At 35.2% G+C, this 22,266-nt stretch overlaps 5 protein-coding genes across 5 annotated transcripts; all 5 read right to left on the minus strand.

Annotated features, from left to right (window-relative positions):
- Positions 1-630: 630 nt before the first annotated feature.
- LOTGIDRAFT_158582 (hypothetical protein) lies at positions 631-2,744 on the minus strand (the record flags this gene model as incomplete). Its single annotated transcript, XM_009051729.1, has 2 exons — positions 631-2,234; positions 2,678-2,744. The coding sequence occupies 2 exons, from the start codon at positions 2,742-2,744 to the stop codon at positions 631-633; spliced, it is 1,671 nt and encodes a 556-aa protein (XP_009049977.1).
- An 8,907-nt stretch (positions 2,745-11,651) lies between these two features.
- LOTGIDRAFT_158583 (hypothetical protein) lies at positions 11,652-12,062 on the minus strand (the record flags this gene model as incomplete). Its single annotated transcript, XM_009051730.1, has 1 exon — positions 11,652-12,062. The coding sequence occupies one exon, from the start codon at positions 12,060-12,062 to the stop codon at positions 11,652-11,654; it is 411 nt and encodes a 136-aa protein (XP_009049978.1).
- A 451-nt stretch (positions 12,063-12,513) lies between these two features.
- LOTGIDRAFT_158584 (hypothetical protein) lies at positions 12,514-13,083 on the minus strand (the record flags this gene model as incomplete). The annotated part of the gene is made up of 2 exons (XM_009051731.1): positions 12,514-12,620; positions 12,849-13,083. The coding sequence occupies 2 exons, from the start codon at positions 13,081-13,083 to the stop codon at positions 12,514-12,516; spliced, it is 342 nt and encodes a 113-aa protein (XP_009049979.1).
- A 2,111-nt stretch (positions 13,084-15,194) lies between these two features.
- LOTGIDRAFT_158585 (hypothetical protein) lies at positions 15,195-16,205 on the minus strand (the record flags this gene model as incomplete). Its single annotated transcript, XM_009051732.1, has 2 exons — positions 15,195-15,523; positions 16,160-16,205. 2 exons carry the CDS (start codon positions 16,203-16,205, stop codon positions 15,195-15,197), a joined length of 375 nt encoding a protein of 124 aa, XP_009049980.1.
- A 1,384-nt stretch (positions 16,206-17,589) lies between these two features.
- On the minus strand, positions 17,590-18,860 carry LOTGIDRAFT_231105 (hypothetical protein). Its single transcript, XM_009051733.1, has 2 exons — positions 18,760-18,860; positions 17,590-18,186 (listed from the first exon to the last, which is right to left on the minus strand). The coding sequence occupies exons 1-2, from the start codon at positions 18,839-18,841 to the stop codon at positions 17,771-17,773; spliced, it is 498 nt and encodes a 165-aa protein (XP_009049981.1). The 5' UTR covers positions 18,842-18,860; the 3' UTR covers positions 17,590-17,770.
- Between the last annotated feature and the right edge of the window lie 3,406 nt (positions 18,861-22,266).

A 22,266-nucleotide genomic window follows, 5' to 3' on the forward strand; every position in this document is an offset into this window, starting at 1 on the left:
CAAAATGAATAGTCTTGCGGGTGAGACATTAAACCAGGGTCCCGAGTGCATTAGCTTAAAACGGAGAGGGGAGAAATTGCAAAGGAAGGAGCTACTTCAGAAGAAGCAAATCGGAAATGTAGGTCGAATTAAGGAAGGGGCGAACTGTGAAGGGAAAAATCAGTAATAAGGGGCAAATGGAAAAAGGGGCGATATCGATTAGGGTCTTCATTGTAATCTAATGCTATTTATACTAAGGTCGGGTAGCAGCCAATCAAGCGTCATTCTCTCGACAATCAGAATTACTTTTATAAAGTATCGACAGTAGGCCTATCATAATTTCAGAAATCTTATCGCTTTACTTTGGGTTTCGCTATCCCACAAATACAATTATTCATAGTCGACATTTAGACACGGTATAAATTGTTTTATATTACAATGGAGACTGAAAAAATAAATGAAATAAATATGAAAACGAATTTGTGATCTAATTTTTAATAAGAAGGAACGTGATTGGAAGGTCGAAATAGGAAATTATCGAACGGCTTTTAAAGCCACTAAGAAAAGATAAAAATAGAGATTACAAATAAATTAATTCATAGATAAAATCAAATAAGTGATATAGGCTCTTTTCTAATGATAAAATATGAATCATTCTTTATTGTCGGCGTCATTGCCGATGTAATCAAATTCTTCATTTTTGGTTAAAACAATGTTCTGCTCTTTATTATTTTGTGGTCTATTCATGGATCGATCTTTATGAGACAGATCGTCGACGGGGAATTTCACCATAACGATTTTGTGATCTTTTCTTCCTACGACTTTTTCTTGATTTTTGGAAGTTGTCATATTTTTAAGTTCGTCTAATAAGATGTGGTATATACCAAAAAGATCGGTCGATTTCATCTCTGATTTGAAGTCTTCGTTGAAAGCCGAATCATGCTTTGCGGATGGTATAATGGTTCTTGAGAGTATTTTGTTATCAGATCCGATTTTATTTCTGACAACCCTTCTAGAAACACCATTTAAACCACGGTTAGAATTACTTGCAACATCTTTGTTTGAAACAATTCTATTTGCACCAAGTACACCACTTGCACCTTTGTTAAAAACATTTGTGTCAGAAAAACCGATAGCACCTTTTTTTAAAACAATTCTATTTGTGTCGTGAGCACTACTAGAACCTTTGTCGTAAACATCTGTGTCAGAATCACCACTATAATCTTTGTTAGGATCAGTTCTATTTGCTGTTTTGTTAAAAACATTTCTATTTGTGTCAGAAACACTAGTAGTGCCTCTGTTAGAAATAGTTCTATTTGTGTCAGGGACTCCACTAGAACCTTTATTAGAAACAGTTCTATTTGTGTCAGAAACACCACTAGCACCTTTGCTAGAAACAGTAGTGTTAGAAACATCACTAGTGCCTTTGTTAGAAACCGTTCTATTTGTGTCCGAAACACCACTAGCACCTTTGCTAGAAACAGTAGTGTCAGAAACACCACTAAAACCTTTATTAGAAACAGTTCTATTTGTGTCAGAAACACCACTAGCACCTTTGCTAGAAACAGTAGTGTTAGAAACATCACTAGTGCCTTTGTTAGAAACCGTTCTATTTGTGTCAGAAACACCACTAACACCTTTGCTAGAAACAGTAGTGTCAGAAACACCACTAAAACCTTTATTAGAAACAGTTCTATTTGTGTCAGAAACACCACTAGAACCTTTGTTAGAAACAGCAGTGTCCGAAACATCATTTGAGCTTTCCAAAGGGATAAATATGGTCGGCTTTGGGGAAATTTTTGGGATAGGCTTTTCATTAGCTGGTGTTTTTCTGACCAACGATGAGCTAGCAGTCTGATTCTGCATCAGTCTAATCTCATTGAATCTTTTAGACATTTTAGCCGCATTTTGCTTACGCATGTTGCTATATGTTTCTCTTACTTTAGCAATATAATTTATGTACCGCTCACGCGTCTTTATCTGTACTGGTGTCAGAGAATTATATTCTCGACGGTATTTTTCCATCTGAGTTTCATATATTCTCTTTACCCGATTTAATGAGTTCAATATTCTCTTCTCTTGTTCTTGAAACTGTTTTATAAGTGGATCGTTGACTTTTGGTCCACTTTTTTCGGCGTAAGGTTTCTGAGTTGGTTTCGTTTGCTTCTGCTGTGGGGTATCAGGATCGTCAAGAATGTTGTGGGATATTTTTTTTGGTATAGACTGTTGCTTTAGATCCTGTCCATTATTTAAAGCTGAAAATACCAGAATCTTGATAATTAATTACATTGAAAAAAAGAGCTTTTGCTGTAGTCCTTCCTGATTCCATTCCAGTTCGTTTTGAAGAAGTCATGTCATGCAGTGTGTTATTAATTAATATCTGCCAGCAGATTTTCTACCATGGGTCGTTTAAGTGTACAGTAGCACTTCCGGGGTCTGGTTTATTTTGCCAAGACACAATTTTCATCCCAGAGCCTACAGCACGGCAAACGTATTATCTCGATGGGATGGAGCCCAGCACTTTATTAATTAAGAAACTGGTAAAAAAAACCTACAACTCATAATCTACAAATTTTAATTAGGTCCAGTTGTAGGGATCCTAAAAAGCTTGACTTATTCACAGTGTTGAAGTTCAGCTAAATGGTCAAGATCTATTAAGACTATAATATAGTTTATTCAGAAGATAAATATAGCTCACCTGAGTTTTCTAGTAGAATAATAGAAACTAAGACGAAAATCACATGTTGTTTTCTTAGGGCGGCCATGTTATCTGTGACGTTATGAAAAAAACCTTGTCAACGTCAAAACAAAGATGAGGCCTACACTTGTGATGGTAGGGCCTTTTTCGTTGTAGCCGAAATACACCTTGTCAAAAATCTGTTAAAAATTGTGACTTCTAGAGTGTTTACAACCAATTGTGGACGGACCGACGAACTTTGGACAAAGTCGGACATGCATGGCACCATTATTAAGCTTCACATCTAATTAGGACATTAGAAGGCTGTTCGGTGACATTTGCCAATATGATTTAAAGCGAATTACTGTCATATTTCTATCACAGGGACATGATATTTTACTATGAGAATAAGAACGATGGGCAACAATGTTTTTTTTTTTGAAAAATTCACAAAATGTTCCGAAAAAAATTTCGGATAAACAAATAATAGACAGAAACATTTCTGAAAACTTAACTTATTCCCTTAACGATGGCCACCATAGTAAAGTGATTGTTTATAAAAAAAATGATGACGCAGCAATGCTGAATATTCAATACGGTCGAGACCTTTATAGTAATTTGCACTTATCATTTCACTACAAACATTTTCCAAGTTTGTATTTATCAAATATTGTGGAATCTTCAGAAAGTTACAATTAAAGTTCGGTGTAATACAGTCAACAACGTGACACAAGGTTGTAACCGTCTTACCTTCTATGTAAATCACTGTAAAAAAGTTATTTAAAATACACAACGTGAAGTCCTACATTCAAGTCAGTCTTGTGTAAGCCCTAGTACACAATTTGGTGCCATGATTAGATAAATAATTAAGAAACAACGCAGGATTTTGGTGATTAACTTTTACAGTGACACATCAACAGAGAAAGAAGAAGTTTTATCGTCAGTTTATACCACATGTAGGCGGCAGAAGTCAGGTTTCTTTTCAACAGATGTTCGAAAACGCATCATCGACAGTCAACATCGAATTATTTGTGAAGATCGTTGGTAAACATAATCCATTTTTGTTTCACGTACAAAAAAAAACACACATACAAGATGCAGAAAGATGGTGAAACGTTAAATGTTACAGTGAACATGACCGAAACCCACAAACGATCCTACGAAAACGAGCTACTTTGAGAAGTTTGTTACGAAAGAAGATCGAAGTGAATGCCATAATCGACAGTGAAGAACCTGATTTAAAGAAATTACGTTGTCAAAGACAAGCTTGTGTTGGCCAAACACAGACTTCAAGGCACAGAGTGGGACTTTGCAAATGTAGCAAATTACAAAAGACTCAACCTTCTACGATAATTACATCACGTGCAAGAACACTGTAAAGTTGAGAAGTTTTAATTCTTTGGAAGATTGTTATACCGGAAGTAGACAGACCTCACAAATGAAAGCATCAGAAGATAGCCAAGGTCAATGACATTTGACATTGAAAAAAAGACAGTCAACAAAAGTCAAGGTTACGAGATACAAGTCATCAAAATTTTAAAATATTTACGGCTATAAAACCGGAAGTTGAGATAGGACAGCAAATATAAAAGTATAAATATATAATCAATGTGAATGACCTTTTATCCTACTTCTAAGACAACGTGGCTCAACAGATGAAGTAATTGTATGCAAAGTTCCATTTTGAACAAATGTATAATTTGTGAGTTATGCCCCAGGCCAAAAATGTCAATAATGGGTAATTTAACCCGGATGTGCCACTCCCACTTCTTTGGCATAAGTTTATTGATATTCTGAATGTTATGTTGTGTTTTAAATTTAAACCTTCTACATCATACAGGTCAAAAGATATAGGTCAACAAATGTCAATAAAGGTCAAAATCAAAAATTGAAAATATGGAAATTTCAAAACCCGTTCCTTTTTTGGAACTATAAAGCTGAAACAACTGACCTATTAGACAATCTGACCAAAATAATGAGGTAATTGTGTGCAAAGTTCCTTTTGGAACAAATGTATCCTATACGAACAAAATTGGCCATTGACTTTTTTGAGAATTAGGCTGTTTGAACCTGATCGTAATTATGTTAGATTCCTTTGGTATACAGATGGAGATCCAAACAAACAAATTAAAGTCTACAGATATACCTCTGTTTTCTTCGGTGGTAAAAGTTCACCATTCATAATGAACTCAACAGTTATCTACCACTTGTCTAAGTATGCAGCGGATCGAGACAATTTCAAATCACAGATTGCAGCAGATCTCAAAAGCAAACTATACTATGACAACGTTCTAAGTGATAAAAATGATGAAGATACAGCCATCCCGTGTTATCATTCAGCACGTCTGATTATGAGCGAAGCAAATGTCTCCAGTTACTGCCAGAGCGAAGAATTTCATCTCAGAACTTTGGAAGCAGAATTATGAGTGGGATCTCCATCTTGAGTACCATGATATTGCGTTGAACATCGAAGCAGCATCAACAATACGAATTCAACTATTCGTCGACTTCGATAAAGATAAACCCATACAGCTACACACGTTCTGTGATGCAAGTCCAGAAATTGCAGCTGCGAGTGTACTCTATCTCCGCCAAGAGGATAAGGTCTAGTTGATTGCCTCCAAGTTCAAAACCGGTTCTTCTTAACGGGAACTGGTTGCTATGGCGATCGTTGATGGATATTATTTCCAAGAATTTCAAAGTGGTTGAACAGTTCTACTGGACAAACTGTAGCATATGTCTCCCATTGTTGTCATCAACCAAGAAACTGGACATTTTTGTAAGAAATCGCCTTGATGAGGTTCAACGTTTGCCAGATGTCAGAAATTGGAATCATGTCAGATCAGAAGATAATCTAGCAGACTTGCCATCAAGAGGTTGTACAGCAGATCAATTCATCGAATAAAGATTATGGTTGTCTGCTTTATCCTGAAAAATGGTCTGAACCTGTTATTGCTAATCCTGACGAACCAAATTCAAATGGTGACATATGTTTATCTACTGTTGCTTCAAATGAAAGTTGTTCAAATCGTACACTTAGTCTACTTAGACTACTTTATGTCTCCAGAAACAGTTCTTATGAAAAACTGCATTCAGCATTCTTAAAGCTCATCAAAAGGAATGTTTTCCAGACGAACTCGCATTCTTAATAAAGAAGCCGGATTCTGGGAAGACCAGAATTTGGTTACCAGCAGCAAGTAGTGAAGTATCCAGAGTTCTACGGCGATGTCTTTATTTGTCGTTACCATGTTGGCAAACCCTTCAGACTTCCTCCAGAATTTCGCCATACCAGAATTTCGTCTCAACCGGGTCATCTGATGCTAAAGACTGGTGGAAAGAAAGCCCAAAAGTGTTACATTTGCCTATTTACATGTAACACAACACGAAACGTAAACCTAGAAGTTGTAACTGACATGTCTACAGACCAGTTTTGCAGGCATTTCGCAGACACCGCTATCTATATGGTATTCCCAGCATGATACTTTGTGACAAAGCTGCAACGTTCCTGAAAGCTGATGAAGAAATAACCAAGCTTTTTAACTATTTGGATTAACCAGCTGTACAGAATCACCAACAAAGTTATCTTCATGAAGCACGTTCCTGCAAAATCTCCCCACTGGGGTGGAATGTATGAACGGTTGATTAGTGTGGTGAAAATAGTGATCAAGAAGGTGTTGCGTAGAGCTCTCATAGATCTAAATGAAATGCAGACACTTGTTAAAAAGGTACAGTCTGTTGTGAACGACAGACCACTCACATATCAACGAGTGCTGAAGATCCTGAACCAATTACTTTACGAGAGAGGCACATCTACCAGTTTTGTTTTACCAATCTCTCAATTCACCTACTTTATCATTTAGAAGTATATCTTTCGGAACCAAAGGAATTCTTTATGAACACAAACTCTTCGATTCCACAAGTAGAGACTGTTCCACTGAGACTCATTCGCCCCCGCCCCGACATTTGTGGAATCTTCAGAAAATGACAAGTAAAGTTCGGTGTCTCAGACTAATTTAATGTATGAACAACAACACGAAGGTGTCCCCTGTATTACCCATAAATGTAATACCCGCTATAAATGTAATACCTACCATAAATGTAACAAAAATCAACCATAAATGTAATATCCACCATAAATGTAATAGTCATCAATCATAAATGTAATAACCACCCTCACCATAAATGTAATAACCAACCCCACCATAAATGTAATAATATTTAACCATAAATGTAATAATATTTAACCATAAATATAATAATCAAAACCCACCATAAATGTAATACCCAATCAGCCATAAATGTAATAAACCACGTCCAAGTCATCATTGATCAGTGGCGGCGACAGCCTCATGGAACTTAGGTGCAAATAGGGGGCAGACTCATTAATGGCACAACTGTCAGGGTTGAAATTCCAAATATTGAAGAACCAAGGGCACAAGAATCTCGTGGGGGGTGGGGGGGGGGGGAGTTCTGAGGGATCCTCCCCCAGAACATTTTTGAGAAATATGAATGATTTGGTGCATTTTGCCACGTATTTTGGAACACATATGTATAAGGTATCATTTTAAAAATTTATCAGAAATAACGTGGGGTTGCAAATGAGGGTACAGACAATGTATGTGATGTGTCTTTAGCTTTAGCTAAATTATTCTGTGTATTTTGTTATGATAATGTTTTATTATGGATTAAGCTTTGGAAGTCCAGATCATGACTCATTCCTTTCAAATGTTACTTTTCTTGTTAATGTCAACGAATTTTTAGTAATAAAAAGTTAAATTTGTACACTTGTTTTAACATCTTATTCAGGTTATTGAAATACTAGAAACGTTGCTCTTCAGAATGCATTTAGATTGAACCTGTTTTTTTTTGTCTTATCTTTTTGATTTGGTTTGTCAGATTTCAGCCCAGAAATATAATATATTTTTTTTTAATCTGAATGCGCTCTTTTTTCATATTGGCACAAGATAAGCATGGCAATATATGGAATATGGAAGCGGTTAAAAAAGGGCTAATCCCCGGTAAACCATGAAATTTCAAGGTGAAGTCCTCGGCAGACATCATAGTTCTTTTCTTAGTTGTATTCAGTGCTCACATGACAATTTTTGTGACTTTGCAGTTCAATCAATGCTGACTTAATAAAGGCCGCAGAGCGTCTCTGGAAGTGGAGGGGCCCGTGGTCCGAAAAATCGAACCGACCTCACCTCCACTCGATTTTTATACGCCCACATGAATATGTGGTCGTATATTGTCGTTGCCCCTGTCCGTCGGTCCGTCCATCAACATTTCTTGTGAGCACTATAGAGACTACAGTTTTTATCTGATTTTGATAAAACTTGGTGTGATGCTTTAGATTGATAAGATCTCGGTCAAGTTCGAATTTGACATATTTTCGATGAACGGTTTTTGAGATATTGCCCTTGACTTAGAACGCCTTGAAATTTGTTAAAAATTCTTCGTGAGCAGGATTGAAGCTACAGTTTTCATCCGATTTTGATGAAACTTGGTGTGATCATTGGAATTCATAAGATCTCGGACAAGTTCTAACTTGACGCATTTTCGATGAACGGTTTTTGAGTTATTGCCCTTGACTTTGTTAAAACGCGTCGACATTTGTTATAAGTAGTTCGTGAGCAGGATTGAAGCTACACTTTTCAACCGATCCTGATGAAACTTGGTATGATCATTGGAATTGAACCCTTTCGGAGTTATTGCCCTTGACTTTGTAAAACACTTCAAAATTTGTTTGTGAGCACAATAGAAGCTACAGTTTTCAACCGATTTTGATGAATCTCGGACAAGATCTAACCTGACGCATTTTCGAAGGACGGTTTTTGAGTTATTGCCCTTGACTTATGAAAACGTGTCAAAATTTGTTTGTGAGCACAATAGACGCTACAGTTTTCAACCGATTTTGATGAAACTTGGTGTGATCATTGGAATTGATAAGATCTCGGACAAGTTCTTACTTGAGATATTTTTGATATATATTTTTTTGAATTATTGCCCTTGACTTTCTAAACACACGTCAAAAGTTGTTTTTCGCCCTTGATTAGAGCTGTGTGATTTCATTGTTTGTTGTATTTGGGTTATTGATATTGATTTTAAAAAAAATTGTGGAATTACTCAGCATAAATAACTGGCATATATATATGTAATTGAATTCAAATTAATAAAATTTCTTCAATATGAGAAAATTCGTACTTTAGTCACTAAAGACTATTTTATCATTTCTGACAGCTGCCAGTGGGCGTATGTTACCTTGCCTCGCAAGCTATCTTTAGATTAAAGACTTTATCGTATGATGATGAGAAAAAAAATTGGAATGAAAAAAAAAAATAAAATGTTATGGGCCAGAAAGCTCCGCGGCCTCTGCTTAATTACTCTATATTTAACTGCACCGTTATTTATTACCTTTATGGTTGATGGGTATTACATTTATGGTGGGTTTTGGTTATTGCATTTATGGTTAAATATTATTACATTTATGGTCGGGTTGGTTATTACATTTATGGTTGATGATTGTTACATTTATGGCGGGTATTACATTTATATCCCCAACGCTGACTACAATAAACAAACTTGTACCAAAGCCACGCTTTCGACACTTCTAAGCATGACGTCATACACAACGTGAAGGCCTACATTCCAGTCAGTCGTATAAGCCCTAGGTTGGTGGTTTATCATTTATTAAGATATTTGGAAGATGCTAAATGAATCATTTGAATGGACTTTAGTAAAGTTACATGTGATATTTGATTTTAACGTTTCAATCACTATAGTAGTACTAGGCCTTTCTATTTCATTCCATGGGGAAAGTGCGAACATATTGAAAGGTCCCAAAAAAGACCTAACACCCTATATTCCATAAATTCCTACGCCAAAAAACACCCTCAATCAATTCCTACTCCATACTCACCCTACATTCCATCAATTCCAACCCAAAAAAAAAACAACCTATTCACCCTAAATTTCATTATTAAATTATACGAAAAAAGCATATTAAAAATACCCAAATACAAAATATGTTTCGCTTAACATCCGGTTTTTTTAATAGCCTCTTTTTATAGCCTCGTTTTAAATAATGTTATTTATAGTTTTAATGTAGAAACTTTCGGAAAAAAAACAGACCACAATTTCTTCGTTAAAACACGAACAACACAAATTCGAAGATTATTCGGGAGACGGTATCTTTCATCAATATTTTCTGTAGGTTCAAAAATAATTTCAAAAGTAGCTAGCTTTGTTTCAAAAAACAAATCCCTTATTTCCTCGGAAGCTAAAGCTGTCGGTTCTATCGCGGAAGCGAGAAAGAGTATAAGCGACGCAGTGAAACAATCTGACGAGTTGAAAGAATTACAATTAATAAGAGATCTGCGAAACAGGAGATTAGAAGAAAGGAAAGGAAAAGGTTTTAAAGTTATAGGATAAAAAATGAAAGTCGCTCACGCTCCAAAAACTTATTTCAGTTCAGATATACAAAAATCATTAGACTCTCTTCCTGGATTTCCATGGGAAAAACATCCCGGAGAAAAACATCTCCCGGGTCATAATTGCACTGGTCCAGATACCAGGTTAGATCTGCGAAAACGATAAACCCAAACCGGCCGAAGAACCAGTCAATAGAGTTGACACCGCTGCGCTTAACCATGATATTTTATACATAAAAAAGGACATAAAGTTTAGACACGAAGAAGACAGACAAATGATAATCGAAATTGAAAATATTCCAAATCCAACTTTCAAAGAGAGAATCCAAAGGACTCTGATCATAAAACGATTAAAAGCAAAGATGAAATTGGGCATGGTATTGGCAGATGAAATTCATAAAGAATTTAGAAGAACTAAAAACTATTTAAAAGTTAAAGTATTTGAAAAAGATGAAATATGGTCAGTCGATTTAAATAATCTCTGGGATTTGAAATATACAGCACGCATAATGAAGGTAAAGCTGTAGTTATTGAGAGATACAATAGAACTAATAATATAAAATAAATTATTCAAAAAGTTCACGGAATTGAAATCTCAAAAATGGCTTAAAATATTACCAGAAGTTGTAGATGAATACAATAACAAAATTCATTCATCTATAGGTGTCACACCAACACAAGCCACAAATAATCCAAATATTATAAAGTCAATTAACGCGCAACATAACTATGAAAATGAAATAGGTAATTTAAATATTAAACCCAAATTCAAAATCGGAGATTGAGTTGGTATTTTCAAATATAAAAACAAATTCGAAAAAGGTTACGTTGGATACTGGACAAACGAAATATTCATCGTTGATAAAGTAAACACCACATCACCTCCGACATATGAATTAATCGATCAAGACAAAGAACAAATCATAGGTAGGTTTTATCAAAACGAACTTCAAAAAACCGACTTTTAAAAATGAATATCTTTCTCGATAAATATGGAACTGATACAACCACAAACTTTCCACTTATGAGATGGGCGAATGAGTTAAATATGGCACCGTTTTATTATTGTATGAGAGATGAAATAAAAGATCTCAAATATAAGAAAGGTAAATTTTATGCTATAACAAATATACATACTTCCGATCAAAAAGGAAGACAAATCTAAATCATTAACTTTTATGTCCATTGGATTGAAAGATGGATATTTTTCTTTTATATATGTATCTAAGATTTCTTTTATTTCTATCTCATCGTTGTTTTCATAATATTTAAATATGTCCTGAACGTCTTTCTTTGGTATATATTCTTAAGCTTTGAGGAATTGATAATATGATTGTTCTGGTGTTGTTGTGTAGATATATAATGAATCGAAATCTAAAAGTTTTGGTGTTGTCAACATGTTGAAGGTCAAATAAGTTTTCCCAGAACCTGAGCTACCGCATATACACAAGAGCATTGGGTTACTAGGAAATATTTCTGAATGATTAAATTTTCTGCCCATTTTTTATTCTATATTTTTGTTCCAAAAATCACTCCTTCTCCTTTATACTTTGAAAGAACGTTTGTTTTTACAAAAATATAGCATTACCCTTATGTTTGACCTTCGTTTCTCCAGTGTCGATTTTATCTATTAGATTACTTAATCCCTCTTTAACAGTTTTATATCTACGTTTTTCACTTTTTTCAGCATCAGCTGCGTTCTTGGCGTTGATGGCTTGCGTTATCCCAGCCGCCCTACCAGCTGTCGCCTCTGCAGCGGCCAGGCCAGCAAATATTAAAGGTAGGAAAGGTAAAGATCCACCTTCCTTTACACTCTTGTCAATTCTTTCCAAATCTATATCATCTCTAACTTTACAATGTTTATATTTATCGATAATTTTTTTAGATATTTTAATCCTTTTACCATTGTAAGTTATTGTAGTTGGTGATTCCGTTTCGATAGCTTCTATTATTCTTTTTACTAAAGTTTCTGGTTTCATTTTTAAGAGGGTAATTCAAATGATTATTTTATACGAATCATCCATCTGTCGAATATTTTAATTAAATGTTTTGCTTCTTCCAATGATAAACAATAACCTGTTACATTTCCTTGTGTTTTTTCAATATAAATATTTATATTCACCCCTGTTTTGAAAAGATCTTCTTGATGAGCTGATAGATCAAAACAGAAGATTGAATGATTAAGTGCAAAATCTACATATTCAAACTGAGGTGGATTTCTAAATAATTCACACATATTTTTATATTTTCTATACAATTCATTATAATCCTTTGTGGATGGATTAATTGTTAAAGGTTGGTTAGGTTAATTATCGTTGTTTAATCTTACTTTAACTTTATGGATTATAGGATCTTGAATTTGGTTCATTTCTACTCTAAAGATATTATTATTATTTGTCTGAGAGTCTGGTAAATTCTTAAAACCAACCATTAAATATCTTCTGGTTTAATAGTGTTAGTGATTGGCCATGTAGTGGATTCTCCAGTTAAAGTTATACTACCTATTGTGTTGCGACGAAGAAATGCTATTTCTATATCTTTAGTTAATGAGTTGAATATTCTCGTTTCTACTTTAATTGATGGTGTTATTACGGGTATGTAAAGTTCGATTCGTTATTTCTAATTTTGCATCTGAAGCATTCTCTCCAAAGAATATCTTATCATCATTGATTTCTCTTTGTAGATGAATTTTATATGGTAACCCTATGGAAACTTTTCTGTGTTCCAACACACCGAATAATGGATATAAATTTCAATTTACGTACCTGCTCGTCCTACTCTCTCTATTGTGTTTCGAGTAATAGCTCTCATTCTAGCTTCATCTGCATCATTTGGAACATTTCTTACCGGTTCTTTTAAAACACTTCCATTGCCAACATCGGGTATCCAGCCTGAGACTGAATCGAAGTCTTTAGGATATAAAACTGTTTTCAACATTGTATCGAATTCCCCAGGGTGTTTAATTGTTTTTATCGGATTTGAACCAGCTTCCAAAACCATTTCAGTAAACAAAGATGGAAAGAAATTGCAGAAGCAACCAATTCGATAATGAATTAATCTCGAAAGTGACCCTACCCCCATCATCTAGTTGAAACCTAGAGCCAACGGTTGGTGATATGATAATGTAATCCTCTTTTTTCTTATTAACGAATAACGAATTGGATCATATAATTGAAAGATCGGATCTAATCTGTTTTTTTTTCTGCCATTTTTAAAGATAGGTTTTACCCTATTATTTGGAACCATTTACCCCATGGAAATGCAGGAATAATAACAAAAAAAAACAAAGTAGGTTTTAATAAATACAAGGAAATTTAAAACATAAACAATTACATGTATATTGATATACACCTCTACTAGATATACTTCAGAGTTATCTCCCCTCTTACACTATTGCCAGTCATAGTTCAAGGGTCAAGGGGTTACGACCACTCCTGGTAGAATCGCTAGATATACTTCAGAGTTATCTCCCCTCTTACACTATTACCAGTCATGGGTTAAGGGTTAAGGGTTAAGGGTTAAGGGGGTTACGACCGCTCCTAATAGAATCGCTAGGAATACTTCAGAGTTATCTCCCCTCTTACACTATTGCCAGTCATAGCTCAAGGGTCAAGGGGTTACGACCACTCCTAGTAGAATCGCTAGATATACTTCAGAGTTATCTCCCCTCTTACACTATTACCAGTCATAGTTCAAGGGTCAAGGGTGAAGGGGTTACGACCGCTCCTAGTAGAATCGCTAGATATTCTTCAGAGTTATCTCCCCTCTTACACTATTGGCAGTCATAGTTCAAGGGTCAAGGGGTTACGACCACTCCTGGTAGAATCGCTAGATATACGTCACATATTTTATCCTTTTCCAAAACGCTTGTTCTTCAGCACTTGTTCTATTTTCGAAATCTGTATCAACAATTTTGAAACCTCGGATATTTGTCACAGAGTTTGGTAGTATCCCCCACTGCCTGCGATGGTTTAAATATTCTTCGTGATATGAAATGTTGACATCTATTAAACTTGTGTCTGGAATAGAACAAAATTGATATTTTGAAAAACAACAAATAATCTTAATTCCACCCTCTCGTCTTATGATTAAATTAAAACAAAGAACATACCTTGATTTTGTATGATTAAATTCCTATTCTTCCAGCGTAACAAAATTGAGACAGTATTAATAGTTGAGAGTTTAGTCTGTCTATGCCGACGTGGCCTGGGCGGAATGTTATATGTAACCATCTGTTACTTAGTGACGTATATCCAGTCAACAATAGTCTAGACGACTGATTGTTACCGGGCGTTGAAGGTAATTATTAAATCAATAATACTCTAGAAAGACTAACCGTGTATAAACTGGTTGGTATTTTACTTTGAAGTAAACAAAAAACAGTGTTACCTCCCATTGATCAGTTAAGTTTCTAAATTCTTTGTGTATTTCATCTGCTATTCCCATACCCATTTTCATCTTTGCTTTCAAGAGTTTAATGATTAATGCTCTTTGAATTCTCTCTTTGAAGATGAGAGATGATAGAGCTGAGAAGAAACCGTCTCCTTCGAATTTGTGTTGTTCGTGTTTTAAAATTAAACTCATTCTGTTTTTAAATGAGTTAATTTGAAGATATTATTGGCTGGGGCGCTTGGGGGTTGGTAAACATGTACCCCTATAGGCTCGGATTTATTAACTGTGTGCCTGGTGGGGTTGTTTCTTTGGTGGGCTTGCGGGCGCTGCGGGCAAAAGAGTAGTATAAGAGCTTATAGATAGGGGGCGGTTTTTATAATTTAATTTTTTGACGTTAGGAAAAAATTAATTTTTTTTTATAAATTATGAAAACCTCCCCCTATCTATAAGCTCTTATACTACTGTCAACATGTTAAAAGTGAGATGAGTTTTCCCAGAACCGGAACTACCGCATATACACATGAGCATTTGGGTTACAAGGAAATATTTCTGAATGTTTGAATTTCTTTCCCATTTTTTATTCTATATTTTTGTTCCAAAAATCACTCCATCTCCTTTATACTTTGAAAGAAATAAACCTTCTCCAGTGCGTATGTTTTTTAAAAATATTCCATTACCCTTATGTTTGACTTTGACTTCTCCTGTGTCAATACTATCTACTAATTTATTTGTTTAACAGTTTTCTTGGTTTCTTCCCCAAATCGTTTTACGAATTCTTTAACTGTTCCTAATATATCTGCCACTCCTGAACTTTTTTTTACAGTAGCTGCTTTATGTGCTTGCTTTTCCATTTCTAAATTGTATCTATGTTCTTCGGCAGCTTTTACTTTAGCTGCTTTATCATCGTTGGCAGCGCTTACTACAATAGCTGTTCCACCAGCTATTGCACCCGCAGCGGTAAGACCAGCAAATATCAAAGGTACGAAAGGTAAAAATCCACATTCTTTTGCGTTCGCGTCAATTCTTTCTAAGTCTATATCGTCTCTAACTTGACAATATTTGTATTTATCAATAAGTTTTTTTTAGTTATGTTGATTTTTGACCATTGTAAGTTATTACAATTGGGGAAGCTGTTCAATAGCTTCTATTATTTTCTTGACTAAAGTTTCTGGCTTCATTTTTAAGGGTGTATTTTTTACTCAATTCTTATCATTCTTCTATCTGCTATTTTAATTAAATGTTTTGCTTCTTCCAATAATAAACAATAACCTGTTACATCTCCTTGTGTTTTTTCGATATGAATATTTATGTTGCTACTCTAAAGATATTATTGTTATTCGTCTGTAAGTCTGGTAAGTTCTTGAAACCAACTATTAAATATCTTGCTGGTTTAATAGTACTGGTGATTGGCCAAGTAGTGGATTCTCCAGTTAAAGAAGAAAAGCTTTTTCAATAGCTTTAGTTAATGAGTTGAATATTCTCGTTTCTACTTCAATTGATGGTGTTATTACCGGTATGTAAAGTTCGATTTGTTATTTCTAATTTTGCATCTGAAGCATTCTCTCCAAAGAATATCTTATCATCGTTGATTTCTCTTTGTAGATGAATTTTATATGGTAATCCTACGGAAACCTTTCTGTGTTCCAACAGACCGAATAGAGGATATAATTTCCAATTTATGTACCTGCTCGTCCTACTCTCTCTATTGTGTTTCGAGTAATAGCTCTCATTCTAGCTTCATCTGCATCATTTGGAACATTTCTTACCGGTTCTTTTAAAACACTTCCATTGCCAACATCGGGTATCGATTTGTTATTTCTAATTTTGCATCTGAAGCATTCTCTCCAAAGAATATCTTATCATCGTTGATTTCTCTTTGTAGATGAATTTTATATGGTAATCCTACGGAAACCTTTCTGTGTTCCAACAGACCGAATAGAGGATATAATTTCCAATTTACGTAATTACCCCACCTATTATTCTCAACAATATTATTGTACTGAAGTACTCGTTTTTCAAATCCATGATTAGCTGCTCGTGCTACTCTTTGTTGCGAGCAACAACTCTCACTCTAGCTCAATCCGCATCATTTGTAACATCTCTTATCGGTTCTTTTAAAACACTTCCATTGCCAACATAGGGTATCGTAATTTTTGGGATAAAGAACTGTTTTCAACACTGTGTCAAATTCACCAGGATGTTTAATGGTTTCTATAGGATTTGAACCAGCTTCTAAAACCATCTTGCTAAATAAAGATGGAAAGAAATTGGTTTCTAACATTGTATTAGTTTGTAGTACACGATTTTCATTGGGAGTTCCATCTTTTATTTTGAAATCGCATCTGAAATAAGCATCGGAAAGAAGCATCCAATTCGACAATGAATTAATTTCGAAGGTAATTCTACCACCATCATTCAACTGGGATTTAGAACCAACAGTCAGTGAGATGATAATATAATCCTCTTTTTTCTTGTTAAATGAGTAACGAATCGGATCGTATAATCTAAAGATTGGATCTAGTATGTAATTTTTATTTGCCATTTTTAAGGTTTAAAATTTGAGTAGAAATTTTTCAATTTGAGTTAATTTTAAAAATGTAATGTAGAGTTAATAGGCTCTTTTTGGGGTGGGAATTGGTGGAATGTAGGGTGAGTATGGAGTAGGAATTGATTAAAAGTGTTTTTTTGGTGTAGGAATTTATGAAATGTAAGGTGTTTAGGTTTTTTTTTGGGGTAGGAATTTATGGAATGTCTGGTGTTTAGGTCTTTTTTGGGACCTTTCAATATGTTCGCACTTTCCCCATGGAATGAAATGGAATGGGGAATCCCCTTGCGAACATATTGAAAGGTTAGTACTACTCACTATGTTGTTTGAATTATAAGTAGTAGGTAATAATATACTTAACATTTGTCTTTGAATCAGTGTTTTAGACGGTCGGTAGAGCATGAAGTAATGGCGCAAATTGGCCTCTATACAAGCAAACCAATTTTTATGGCAATGTAAAGGCGGCTTATAATATCTTAGTGAATATAACTCAACTTGTGTGCCACTTATTACCAAAAAACGTATAGTTGCTTGAAACAAATGGTTACAACCATTAAATAAAATCCTTCTTTGGCTCAAATGATCAAAACGGTTGCTTTTTTTACCAAATAATATTGGATTGTACATGTAGAATTATGAAGTATTTAATATGACTCAGTTTACATAGAAATTGAATCGAAATCGATTAAACACAGGTTATATTGTTAAACCCATGAAATACATTTTGAAGGGTTTTTTGACAATCATACGTTACTGGTAGTTTTCAGGGTCATAATCCCCTACCTCATAATTTAATTCATCATAGGAAGGAGAGTCTTTTGTACTTAGATTCGATTTTTTAAGGTTTCTGATTTCTTGGGCTAAAGACTGTTCAGTTTTCTTTAAAGCGTCTTCAAGTTTCTTTAAACTACTTGGTCCGTTTGATGTTGGTTTAATCCGTGTTGCTGCTCTAGCAATGGCTGGTCTACGGCTTTCGGCTGGTTTAACGAAAGATTTTGACTTTGGTATGACTTTGCCTGCTACAGGTGCTGGTCTTTGTCCATCTTTTCCAATGTTTGCTTTCACCACACCCGGATGACGTATAGTAGGGGATTTGCCCTTCACAATTTGTCGTGATATTCCAGATTTAACAGCTAACTCATTCTTATTTTTAACTTGATTCTTTCCTGAAATGTAAAATATGTAAGTAATATATAGTTAGTAAGAAATAAACATTTTAAAAAAAAAAAACCCTAAAAAACCTAGAACTGTGAACAGGTCCAAGTGTGGCACGAGACCTTATCCCATTGTTCCTTAGCAACGGTAGTGTGTTCACAATCCTATTTCTCGTCATTAATTTTGATAGGTAGGGTAGAGAGTTTATCTCTCGACCAATAATATTTTCCAAACAAAATATCGCGGGAAAATGTTTAAATGACCAGATGCAAAATCGTCAAACTATTCATGTTATGAGGACCTAGATACCAAACGGAAACGTTTAGTCTACCTATACTAATTGTATTATCTGCCGGGAATTGGCGGCAGACTAGACTGGTTACTAACTCTATTAAGCCTAGGCCTTGTAGGCCTTCTACTAGAGTTAAGTAAAACACTTATATACGCATAGGCCTAGTACTGTAGAGGTAGTGTATTAGAAGGCCTAGCCTAGCCTTGATAGATTTCCACAACGTAGACACTCGAAGGCGACAGCAAACAATATATAATATAAATCGGCATAATTATTATAAATGTAAACTCACCATTAACATGATTAAGGTTAAGGGCGTCGACGTAACAAACAATTCCAATCACCGAAATCAGTGATAACACAAAAAATTTCATTCTGTCGTCCAAAAATAGCTGTCTTCAGTTGCCTTATGACGTAAGTTTCATGACAACGACTCCATGACGTCATAATCACCGGTTTAGTGAAAATAACTCGCGGAGTCGATTGTGTTTGGTGTGGTTTGGTCCAAATTTTTATTACTTAAAGTTTCCTGCCATTGGCCCATCGAAACTTACCACTTGATTTTATTCGGGACAAAGAGAAATATACTTTATGTGCATAATAAAAATATATCACGCGTGTCCATTATATACTTCTGATTGGTTGTTCAATGATCAATGTCAAACCGAAACGTCTAGATCTTGTAGTGGGCTAAAAAAATAACATGTTTGCTCTACGATGTCGTAACGTAGCATAGGCAATCGTAGGGAAAATGGTGTAGGCCAATAAACAAATGCGGTAGGCTATTAGGCCTACGCGTGCGAATGCGCACACGCTGATTTCCTTCTACCGCATCGGGATAAACAAAGTCGATTTAACATGGAATTCTATGCATGGCCAACGATGGAAAAAGATTTCAAGAGTTAACAACAGTGACATATATCCATTTATCATTCAGAACGTTGTCTTACTTAGGCAAGTTTTGTCAGTTCAAGGCACGTGACTCACGATTGTAAATGTAGTAAAACCTTTGCAGACCCTATATTCGCCCCCCCCCCCCCCCTGCAAAAACAGAACAAATCCTCTATTGAAGCGGAAATCAGTCTCTATTAGCTATTTTGATCCCCTCCCCCTCCCGCATGCAAATGCGGCCGTGCCCTTGGCACATTAGACTGGTTAGAATGCCGTTAAATCGGCGTTGTTTATCCCGAGGCTGAAGAATAGCTTGAAACGTCACCAGTGACAAAATGCCTTCACTGCGCAACCCACATTGCTTGTATTCATTAGTACATAGAATTAGTACATGATTAGTATAACAGAAAAGTAGGCTAGTAAACTTCGAAATCCGTTTATGAACAATCAACGTTATCACGTGCTTGCCTAGCGACATGGTACATGCATTATGACGTCAACTGACAATGACACGTTCCATTGAAATCAGAACTTTCGTGGAAGATTGTTATTTTTTAAAAGCCAAAATGAAGTTCTGTTGGTTTCTTTTGGCAACTATTGTACTCTACATAAGCTACGTCAATGCTGAAAACACAGGTAGGCAACGTACACAATGTTTTTAAAAGTTATTTTGTTAATTTTATTATAGTGAAAGAGTAGCCTCAAAGTCATATCAGTGAATTTTTCTCGAAAGAAGAATATGGATTAACCTACTATTCGCAGAACTTTGATCATTGCACCCCGAGCAGGCCTGGGTGTTAGGCTATAGCCTAATGCTTATCGCTCGTGTTTGCACGTTCAAACGCTGTTATTTCAGCGGAGAGCGGGGGCACGAGTGACAACATTAAATGAGGTAAACAAAAAAAAAAAAAAAAAAAATCAATTCAAATACCGCGCAATGTAGACGTAACGAAAACGACGATATTGATTGGCATACACTTTAAACATGATCAAGGAGATCTATATAATGCACCCTATAAAATCAAATAAAGAAGAATAGAATTATTTTAAACCTTAAATAGATTTAGTTAAATGTATTGAAAGATAATTCTATTTTTTGTATACACCAACTAACAATTAACTAAATATATTTATCTGTACTGTAATTGAAATTCTATTTTCCAGATATCTTTAATTCTTTCTATTCTTCGAAGAAGCAAATGAACGCCATAAAAAATTTGATATGGAATCCATGTCATGTTTCATTTTTTGCAAACTATTAGTGATATTCAACACTGATTGCTTATTCAGTCTAAACCTTGCTTTAAATTCCTCCTCCGAAAACCATGTGAAGCGGTCCAGGCGATCCCTGACATGTCAATTGATGAGAATAACACGGTTGATTTCACTAAGTTCATCTATATCGTTGAAATAATCGTCTATTTTGAAACATCGAAGAGCCACATAAGGAATTTCTACTGATTTACAAATAGAATTAAAAGTTAAAACTGGTCTCGATCAACTTTAAGTTTAGCATTAAATTAGCCAATTTTATGTGGTGCATACAAAATATAGCATTAAATTAAAAGTTATTCGGGCAGTATAGAATTAAATTAGGCTTAATTTCAATTGGTGCATACGAGTCAATATTTACAAACTGTTATCAGTATGTTGTACAGTTAGTCATGTTTTCAATACCAAAGTTAACTAAAGAGTAGGCTATTACCGAAAAGACGAATAAGAGTACAGGCATAAAAGCTTAATGGGCATCCTGAAGCACCGACACACGCACTTATGCAAACGACGCAATAAAAGTTACCCGCACAGGGGGAGATTTCAGTTTGGCTACTCGTGACGAATGACTGAGCTGTTGTCTCACGTACACGCCGGACTTAAGATCGTACCTTTGGCTTTTTCAACACTAAATGTGTCGTCGAACACTTGAAGAAAAATGTCATAGGGGTAAAATCTCAATAATTACCAATCCTGGGAGATAAGCTTACTCAGCGAGTGTTGATTACATTTACATTGTCGAAATCAGCACGTAAAAATGTAACGTCCTTTAAAATGACGATAGTCAGATCTATTGTCAAACATGTGCATTGCTGATATACATCGCCAATATCACGTTGTGCCGAATGCTTGCTGATGACGATTAGAATGAGTGGATCATTGGTTGAACGTAGAGAAAATATAATGAAAGATTACAACTGTCACTGCACAAATTGGTCTGTGGCGAATCTCTTGTAGTTTCAGATTTCTTTGCCCTCCAGAAAGCATATTGTAAGTGCTGTCGCTGCAGGTGGCGATCTTGACCATCCTTATTCGGTCATTACATGCACAATCATCCGCGGTATTCGTCGCATTCAGTCCATCATTTGAGCAAATACTAAAAGACTATGGAGGGGAATCGTTGCCAGAAGTATTTACAAAAGTCAAACTTGAATACAAGGCCTCGATTTTACAAAGTCATATTTCAACATTACACAATTACAAAATAAACCTTCCTAAAATCAAAAAGTCAATGTACTAATTACAAAGTAGAGATATTGATAGTTTACTTTTCAAACTTTATTTCACATCAGACACCATTCAAACTTTCCTTTACGAAAATGAATTCTTAACTTTGCATTATTGACATTATCAACTATGTCTTCTTGACTTTGCATTCGTGAAAGATGTAAGTTCGACCACTGTATTCTTGAGAGTTGTAAAGTCAATTTCTGCATTCTTGAACGTTTACCATATAAGGTAACTTGACCTACTGCATTTACATAATCCGGAAATTCACGGAAACTAACGGAAATATAAATCAATAATTGCTCCTTGTCAAAGTGATTTAACTCTAAATAAGCCTCAAAACTGAACGTTCAAATGCGGCATTGGTCAATTGACACTTCGTCATTACTTCAGTGACCGGCCAATTTTT

The sequence above is a fragment of the Lottia gigantea genome (genome assembly GCF_000327385.1).
Source record: "Lottia gigantea unplaced genomic scaffold LOTGIsca_17, whole genome shotgun sequence".
Classification (NCBI taxonomy): Eukaryota; Metazoa; Mollusca; class Gastropoda; family Lottiidae; genus Lottia; species Lottia gigantea.